We start from the raw sequence: 9,731 nt of genomic DNA on the forward strand, positions 1-9,731 counted from the left end.
AAAAAATAAAACATCCCTATAGTTTCATGAACGTTTAAGTCTCCTGTCCATGTTATTCTGTGCCATTTCCAGGTTTGTATAGCAGGTATTACCCACCTATTTGGTCGCCCCTGTGAGATCTGCTTTTCCTTGTCCTGTGGCATTGACATTTCTGGCAGCTCTGTCCTCTCCTCAATACAGTAAGCTGTGTCTCTTTGGTTCCACAAAGGCCACGACTCTTTCCAGCCTAATTTTATTCATTTACTTCCTCTCTGTAATGGGAAGGAAGTGAGTTTGCCTCCTTCTGTGGATCTCTGCCTGCCCTTACCATGTAGCCCCTTCCTCTGTCCTACCAGGACCCAGCTGAGGAGCAAGCTGAAGACATAGTAAAACCACAAAGATTAAAGGATGGAAGGATCAGCATGCATTCTGTTTATTGTTGAATACGGCATTGTAAATAAACCGGTATGTCAGCAATTATTTTATTACTCAGTTTAGATATCACTGGGGAACAAAAACAAAAACCATAAACCAGCCTTTTCAGAAGGCCCTCAATGAAAGCTACAAACTGCCTTTGAAATTCAAAGAAAACTCAGTTCCTGACTCCAAAGTACCAGTAAAACCCCAGACTTGATGTTTCCAATCTATTGCCCTTTTTTTTTCCAATGGAGAATCAGGATGGAACAATGTTGCAATGTTTAATTCTTCATAGTTTCAGCAAGCACTCAGCTGACTGCTGTAACAGTAACTTGCTTAGAAAGCAAAGCCCTAAATTAATTTTCTACAGCAGACTTGTACGCATTACAGTTTCCAACCTTTAGGGCTACATTCATCATCCTTCTGACCAGAAAAACTACACCAATTATTGAACCATTCCATTAGATTGAAAACAGAGTAGAAATGGAGGAAAGATTCTTGGAAAAATTTACACATCAGATCACACTTTAGGAAGTTATTTCAGCAGAAACTACATGATGGTCTAAAAAACTGACCTTTTTTAATAGAAGTCAGATTTATTTGTATTTTATATGATGACTAGTGATTTACTTTTCACCCACCCATTTGAGAATATTCAGGACTCCAGGCATATCTTCAGCCAGAACTAGACTATTCAAATCATTGTTGGTCCATCCATGTACTAGTTACAACAAGGCCTTCTGTGACTAATTATGGTCTGACTGCAGCAGGAGAGGCAGCTTCAAAGAATGGGAATATTCAGACACACTAGCAGTTCCCTTGGTTCCCAAATTTGTTATTTATGTGGATTACATTGAGCTGACAGATTTAACTGGGCTGCTGAAGATATGGTCAAAGAAGCAGAGTCACTCCCTTCCCTTTTATTGTCTTCTGAAGACATAACAGTCATATGCATCTGTCACTAGAGAGAGGAAGTTCTCCATCATTGGACTTCATTTGGGGTTTTATAGGCTGTTTCAGTAGCATTTGGGAATAGATCAATATAATATGTGGTAGGGAGTTGTATTTCTTCATGATGCACTGTAAATCTTTTATTGAAGATACTCCCACCATTTATTGTCGAAAATCAATAAAAATAAACCTTGTAAAGTTAAAGCCTGGCAATGGTTCAGCACAAATCAGAGAGAAGGAGTAAGAGGCACTGAGCCTCCCTCCTCTTCTTGGATAATTCCCAGATTGTTTCTGAATGAATATTTAGTAACACTTTTCAGCAATCTAGGAACAAATTTAAAAAATAAGAAATTATTCAAAGTTATGAACTCTTTGTGGTGAACTCAAACAGGACTTTTGATCCGCCCTGGTGGCTTTCTGGTACTGAATTCAGCTGTGGGTCAAAACAAAATATCACCCAGGACATGTTGGATGTACCTGAGACTTACCAACTCAAGAGACTGACAAAAGCACATCAGACTTGCTCAGGTCAGATTAAGGGAGTTATTTATGAGCATTGGAAAGCTGGAAACCAGCCAAAATAGGTAGAAACTGAGAAGAGTTCACTGGGCAGAAAAGTTTCTCCAAAGTTAACAGAAGTTACTATCATTGGGCATGATGCAGTTACTGCAGCATCATTGTTTTGCCCTATGGCTATTAATTCCTCATATACAGCATTGTAGGGAGGATCTTCTGCTACTTCCATGAAATTCAGTTTTGAAGGTAAGTGGAAAATGGTTTGGAATTATTTAGTAAAGGGGAAAACTTCCCAGTACTATGGCCAGCACAGAGAGATCAGTCTTTGTATCTAAGATCCTACCTAAATAGTATCTTAGTCTATTGTATCAATTTATAGAGCTTTATTTAAGTACCTTAATCATTTATACAATCACATGAGTGCTGACTGCAGAACCTATAAGAATGCAGTGACTGCACTTCCCAAAGAAACAAAAACTCTCATGAACTGTTGTTGAAATCAATACCCAAAGAACAAGAAGGTATTTCTCAACAGACTCTGTTCTTCCTGGTATCAGCAGGATACTGAACAATTCTAGTGGTAAATAAATGACGTGTCCCTGAAAGGGATAAGTACAACACAAGAGAGACTTCTCAGTGTGTGAAGAAGGAGACAAAAAGTTACTTAAAAGCACAAAAAATGTCACCCATTACTAGAAAAGGAAGCCAACACAGTTACATGGTGCAAGAACAGGGGGATGGAAGAAGTGTGTGGTACCTCTGTCCTGTTGGGACATCCAGCCAGCATCACAAGACTGTACTGGCAAAGCCCTTGACAGTCTTGAATATAGAAACACAGGATGACACCCAATTTTAAAGGAGGGAAAAGTGATTAAGATGAGGAAGTGTAAAGCAAATTGAGGCGTTGTTTTTCTGAATCATCTGCCTTTTGCAAATCCCGCAAGCTATCACCTCATTTTGGATGATCTTCTAGCATGTAAACTGCAGTCCCTGTGAGTGGGACAGGATGATGGTCCTGCCTCACCATTCAGTTTCTTTTTCCCCTATGGCTCTCTGTTTGCCTGTTACAAAGCCACAGAGAGCTCATTGTGAGTGAGCATGGGGGCTGCCTGCCCCAGCACTGTGACAGTTCCTTTCTAGCATTTACAGGCAGTGGAACACTTTGCACATTTCTGCTGAATCCAGGGAAGAATAAAAAGGCAAATACAGCAGTGAAGTTTACTGAAATCAGCAAATTTTGCACCTTCACAGGAAAAAAAGGAATTCTCTTGAGAAAGTTGGCAATGAAAGAAGTGGATTATGTCAGGGATAGCAAATTACTTTTATTGGAAAATAAAAGTCTAAATTACTCAAAATCCCATTCCCATTTAATCAAAAAGAGAGCTAGATGTGAGCAATCAGAGCTTCTGGTTCTGTCACATGTAAAAGTACAACCAAGTCACCTACAACACACTGCTAGTCTAGCAAAGATTGTGTTGTGAGATACCAGAGCTGAATTGCCTGCCAAGGTTTGGGTGGAAGTACTTAGTTTAGCACATAATCTGGTTTTGACAAAGCAGCTTTTAAAATCACTCAGACTCGTAGTTCCTACCAGCCAAATTCACTTGTACAGCTGTTCCCTTCTGTGTGAATAACTCTGCTGAGCACACACCACACAGTCTGCTCTCTGCTGCATCCCTGTTTGTTTGGGGCTTCAGAAGGGAAGGAGCAGTAAAAACATTGGCCACTATTTCTAAATTCCTGCCTCGGTGCCTGCAGGTTACACTGCATACCACTTCAAAGAAGGCACGGAAAATATGCCATCCTGACTCAGCAACACTTTACAGTAGCATAAATAACCTCACAAGGTGGAGGCCAGCTGAAGATCCTCCTAGTAAATCAGTGCTATTTTTATATTAATTTGTCTGCAAATAAACATAATTTCATCTGTTCCTCCATAATTACTGCTATTTATTTGTAGCTTGAAACTACACAACACCTGTAGCTCTATCATCACTGCTTCCTTTTTCTGTATAAGGAAACCCAGAAAGGAGTTTTCCTTGAAGAACCAGCTTAAATTCAATTAATTTATTCCATCAATCTTTCATTGAAGTCATGGGTATCCTACTGGTATCAGTTCAGAAGCTTTCAACAGATTTCTATCAGGTTGTTCACACACATGCTGTCAAACTTATTTAAGGACTATCAGTTAAAAAAACTAACAAAAAAATCCCAACAAAGTGAAAGCATTGTGTAAGAGCCTAATCATGTTCTCTGCAGGAACACAAAATGACAGAGGGTGATACTTCTCAGTTCAGAGCTAAGTAAGAATAAATGCTGGAAGAACTCTGGGTGGACAAGCTTGTTGATGGTCATGTGCTTTGCTTCCAAAAGCAGCACAGAGCCACAGCACACTGTTACCCAAGGGAGAAGCACATATGGTTCTTTACATGACAGCAACTTGCACTGGTATATTTTCCAGAGCCAAATACTGCATTCATAGAATGATGCTGTGCTAAATAAAAATTAACCCATGTGTTCAGCCCATCACAAAGTGTTACTAAAATGGTTGTATCAAATATTCATTTTGCCAAAGACATGGAACATGGATGATTGCATAGGTAAAAACTTTGGGGCTCTTTAAAAATTGAAGTATTTGTCTTTTCTTTCACTTCATAAAAAAAAAAAAAATGGAATCCAAACTTCAATTTTCAAAGAGGCTGCTGCAGCATGGAAAACAAAGTCCCTACTTTTGTGGTAGATGAAACAGTGTAATTGTTACTGTGAGGTGTTCTGAAACTTGTCTCAGCTTACATCACTGCTACTGGTGATCATCTAGGGCATAATATCTAAATACAGCCTCAAGTCTATTTTTTAAACTTTCCGTGTAAGAATTTGCTTTTTTTTGTCTCGTGCTTCACATTGGCTAGTCCCTCCACCTACAATATCCACAACCAGTAACTCACCCAATAATCAACATTATTGTTTCCAAACAAGGAGCGTTGTCTGCAGCACAGCAACTTGTGGGGACAGGCACCCCACACAGCCTGTCTGTTCTGTCACCCAACAGTGGTCTGACCTCAAAGCCCACCATGGTAGGCTTCTGGCACATGCCTTCACAGAAGGGCTCCACAGAATCATAGAACAGACCAGGCTGGAAGGGAACTCAAAAGATCATCTGGTGCAGTCTTTCATGTGACACAAAGCCTTCATGAGATCATTTAGCATCCTCTTCAAAATTTCTAACAAGGGAGACTCCACCACATCTGTGGGGAGGTTGTTCAGTGAATGATGGTTCTCACTGTAAGAAATATCTTACTTCAAGTCAAATACGAATGCATTGACATTACTGACCAAAAGAAACCCATTTGAAGTGGAAGCATTCACTCTTACATTCATTACATAACCTGTAAGCAGCTTGGGAGATGTAGTCCCATAATCATATTATTCTCAACTCTAACAGCTCTAGAACAAGCAAAGAAGACCTCACTGAGCTTCTGAACTTAGGTCAAGCTGAAATGCCCCAGAGCAGTAGCCAAAGAAAAGAGGTGTCCAATAGTGGCACTTCTTTCCGGTCTGGAAAGATCCATTTCACTGAAACTCCTTAAGGCAAGAAAGAAATGGCTGAGTCCCACCCCCATTATCAAGGGCTGCAAATAAAGTAATCCATTCACATTTTAAAACTAATGAAAAGCCAGATCTGACTGGTTAGCTGAGAAAGCCCAAAGTGGTTCTCCTGGGCTATTCTAAGCCTTGGGAAGATGGTGCCATCTCAAGCTGCAACAAAGGAAATATAGTTGGATAGTAGGAAAAAGTTTTTCACGGAGACTCATAACGTTCTGGAATGGTCTGCCTGGGGAGGTGGTGGAATCACCATCCCTGGATGTGTTTAAAAACAGACTGGATGTGACACTCGATGCCATGGTTTAGTTGAGGTGTTGGGGCATGGGTTGGACTCAATGATCTTTAAGGTCTCTTACAACCTAGTCTTTGTGAATTCTGTGTTCTACCAGCAACAAAACTGAGATGCAACTAATGAATCCCTGAAGTTATTGCTATCTTCTTTCTCTGCCTTGATGGAAGGACAAAAGATTCTTAATTTATAAAGCTTCATTAACTTACCTCTCTCAGTACCTGAGCTAATTTTGGCATCTTTACAAATCTTTGCACAGGACTAACAAGGCTCTTAAAGCCACCTCTGCTAAGCCTTCCAACAGTGTTGTACTTAACAAGTGCTAAAAAATTCTTTGCACTGCTTTGTTTGAAACTGTACAAATTCTTTCATCTGAAGGGCTGTTCATCACATTTTCATCCTTTTTATGGTGAAAGCACTAAAAATTAACTGACCCTCTGTTCACAAAGATCTTTATCATTTAATTCTCAGAACCAAAGGGCATCTTAATGCCACCAGAGTGGGAGGAGAGGACAAGACGGTCACACATTCTTTCACAGACTTCAGTGATGGCTTTCACAAAGCCACACAGCAGCACAGCTCGGGATGTTCCCCTCCCACTGCCCTCAACCAACTGCAAGAGAGTCAGTGAGTGGAAGCACTAATCAATCACTGGGGTTTGCATTCCTCCCCCAGCCACTTCTCCTGACTGTTGGGATGACAGTTGCATCATCTTCATGTGTTACCCTGTTTTTAAAATCTACTTGCAGATTAGCACAGAACATAAAAACAGTTTTCTGGAAGGGATGGCTGATGCTTTGTGTGTCTTCATGTAAATTTTAGCCACAGAGAAAAAACAAAAACAACTCTTGGAATTGCTGAAATCTGGTCCACAAACCCAGTACTGAATCTGGGCTTCTTTTACTTAAAGAAGGTACAGCGGTAAAAGGCAAGAAAACAATTTTTCCCCCTAAATACTTGAAAGAAAATGTGTTTGTTACTTCCCTCAATAGCTGCAGTTTCAAACATGCCAAAACAACAAAAATAAAAGGTCACTAGTGCTGACACATCCCTCTTCTACATTCAAAAGATGGAAGGAAAAGCCCTTATTTCCCTTTCTGTACTTGGCTTCTCCTTGCCTGTGCTACCCCAGAGCTCCCCGGGGTTTGGTTCACCATGATGGCAAGGCCTGCTGCCCTCTTCATCCTTTCAAAAGTGTAGCACTCAGCCTTCTCTTCACTGGGGACTGTCCTGGTGCTTATGAGGCGAAATCCATCTTTGAGCAAAGTGTCAAGCAGCAGGCCTAGCACGTTAGTACCATTAATCAGCTTTCTCTTATCAGGCTTTATGGAAACATACCTAAAATCAGAGGGAAAAACAAAAAGGAAAAAGCAGTTACAACACACTTTAACTACTTTACAGCACAGATCAGCCCAGCTGCACTGTGTTTACAGCAACCAAGGCTCCAGATATTTTTTCTTCTTTTAAGGATGACTTGACTCTTTCCTTCATTAAGAGTAATTCTCAGTTCATCCAGTTATGTGCTGGGGAATAAGCACTTCCCTTTCACACCCTCCTCCACCACAAAATTTTACTTTCTTAAGAAATATCTGTGACAACCCCCATCTTGTCTCAACAGAGGAGAAGTAAGCAGCAGGCTCTGCAATGCTGCAAGTTTTTCAGGTAAGAGTAAACAATGGACAGCAGAGTCACATTCACCCCAAGAGCATCACTCTCCAACACACAGGATCTCTCTCTACAAACAGTGACATTTATTGCAAAGTTACCTTGTACAGCAGGTTGCATGGTAACAAATATTAAAATCACTTTCACATGGCCTCAAATGATTTTATTTGATATAAAGTAGAGTGTAAGAATCTATCCAGACATTCTGAGGAGCAGAAGTCAGGTAAAAATACTATTACAAAATGTATAAACTGACAGGTGAAACTGTTCCACAGTTCACAGGCAAGTACACCAAACATTCATGGAAAGCACAAGAAAGGCAAAAAAGTCCATGTCACCACAAAGACTAAGGAGATAGAAATTCAGCAAGGCAACATAATCAAATTTTACTTATTTCATTACTCAAGATCAGCTTTTCTATTGATCTGCAAAGGGAAATTTTTACTAATTCTGAAGAAATAAATGAAAAAATCAGAAATATTTTCCCCACTACTTAAGTTGCCATAACCTACTCAACCAATTGCTAGTCCATTAAAATTAGTAATATGTTATAAAGTTAAGGTTTGGCACACAAACATATATATTGCTTCACAAATGCAAAGTAGTTTTTATTCTAATTGTTTAGCTAGAGAAAGCTGGAAGAAAGATAAAATTTATTTTCTTTAAAAACAATCAAAAGACTGCTGTGTTGGTTCATATATTCAAATAGAATATTTTTTGAAATATTTTAATGAAATTTCCATAAAATTCCAGATGTTCTAACAGCCACAGAGGACAAATTAGGTTAACATTTTCTTATACAGTAAGAACATGTCTCCATACAATAGAGACATCCAGCAAAAGATAGTTTAAAAAAACCTAAGTAGTCATTAGAATACAATACTGCTATCACAAAAATTACTGATACACAGTTATCTTAATAAAAACAGAACCTGGGTCTGAATTCAAAGAAAATCCACTGTGAAGCATATAGTTAATAATCTGTCTTTTCTCCCTCCCCCTAATAAAAAGTTCTTCAAAAGCTTTCCAATCCCCAAAATGCTGCCTCAGTTTCAATGAAGTTTTTCACCCTTCTTGCCATTCTCTGTTTCCTGTTTTCCATATGAAAGCCTTTTACACCATAAGCTAGTGGAGATTTTAGGCTTCCACCCAGTAATTTACTTTACTTTGTTTCCTTACTGTGTTTTTCATGTTCTGTGGAAGGCGATACTGTGAAATCCTAAAGTAAGTGAGGAGGAAATTGCAAAGAGAGAGAAAAACCCAAGAGCACTTACAAATAAACATCAAGAACAGTACTTCAGGAAGCTGAGAACAGGCAAATCAGTGTAACAAATTAAACTGGGTGTTTCAGAACTAGAAAACTATAACATTGAACAGAAAGAAAGAAACATATTTCTTTTCTTTCAGTTTCTTTAAAATGAGCTTTGCTAGCACATAGTGTGCACTTCATGAACTGCAAGTCACAAAGACGTGTCTGTAATGAGAAGTCACTCTAGGGACAGTACCTGGCCACGAACTGGTCACCAGCAGAATACTCAGTCCCACACAGAAAAACCATATCATGATGAGAGGGTCTTTCCAAAGGAAGTGGAACAAGTGGTTTCTGGGAAGGAAAAGGGCTGTTCCAGCCCTGTCCTGACTGCTGTCCTGTAAACACAGTGATCTGCTCAGCTAGTGCCTCAATGGTGGTACTGCAGGAACCAAAGATCCGGAAAAAGGCCTGCATTTCTTGGAGAGAAAAACGCACTTCCAAGATCTCCAGCCTCGGCTTCAGCAAATGTTCTTGGCTCAGGAGGTTGGCCAGGGGGTAGAGTCCATAGAATTCTGCTTCTCTCTGCAGCCTCTGATAGTCTGAGAAATCAGTTGGTAAGGAAACCTGGAGAGTCCTCAAGAAGTCCATGATGTAACTAAACAAAGCTCCATCTCTGTCCACAAAAAACTCTCCATTCACCAGTTTAAATTCCTGGTCATCGTCACTCACCATGCGTGCCAGCCTGGACTCGGGGAACTGCTGCAAGGTGGAAGCCCGGGTTACAAACCTCACACCTCCCACACTCAGAACGACCACCTCTCGACTACTCATGGCTGCCTCAGCCACTCAGGAACTGCAGCTCTCTGATCTACACCTCTGTGACTTGATCCCTCCTAAACTGCAAGGCAGCTGCAAAAACCATTGCATTCTTTTAGCAGGTGTTTGGAGTGAGGTGTGGAGCAGCAACAGGATTCCCAGGCAACAAAGATGTAAATATCATGTACAATAGTTTTGTTTGCTGGGTTTGGTTGCTTGGAGACTTTGAACTCTTGGAATTTA

General features: G+C 40.1%; 1 protein-coding gene and 1 long non-coding RNA gene across 2 annotated transcripts in view; one reads left to right on the forward strand and one right to left on the reverse strand.

Annotated features, from left to right (window-relative positions):
• Nucleotides 1-9,731, forward strand: part of LOC134414548 (uncharacterized) — a 106,892-nt gene that overhangs the window by 86,273 nt on the left and 10,888 nt on the right. The window lies entirely within an intron of this gene.
• KCNRG (potassium channel regulator) lies at nt 6,619-9,690 on the reverse strand. The gene is made up of 2 exons (XM_063149273.1): nt 8,926-9,690; nt 6,619-7,093 (listed from the first exon to the last, which is right to left on the reverse strand). Exons 1-2 carry the CDS (start codon nt 9,501-9,503, stop codon nt 6,841-6,843), a joined length of 831 nt encoding a protein of 276 aa, XP_063005343.1. The 5' UTR covers nt 9,504-9,690; the 3' UTR covers nt 6,619-6,840.

Source organism: Melospiza melodia, chromosome 2, assembly GCF_035770615.1.
Source record: "Melospiza melodia melodia isolate bMelMel2 chromosome 2, bMelMel2.pri, whole genome shotgun sequence".
NCBI classification, from domain to species: Eukaryota; Metazoa; Chordata; class Aves; order Passeriformes; family Passerellidae; genus Melospiza; species Melospiza melodia.

Excerpts from the sequence above, each read along its gene's own strand:
- KCNRG (XM_063149273.1), bottom strand. The coding sequence starts at position 9,503 with ATGAGTAGTCGAGAGGTGGTCGTTCTGAGTGTGGGAGGTGTGAGGTTT. Across the intron at positions 7,094-8,925 it reads GGTGACCAGTTCGTGGCCAG|GTATGTTTCCATAAAGCCTG; the intron begins GTACTGTCCCTA and ends CTCTGATTTTAG.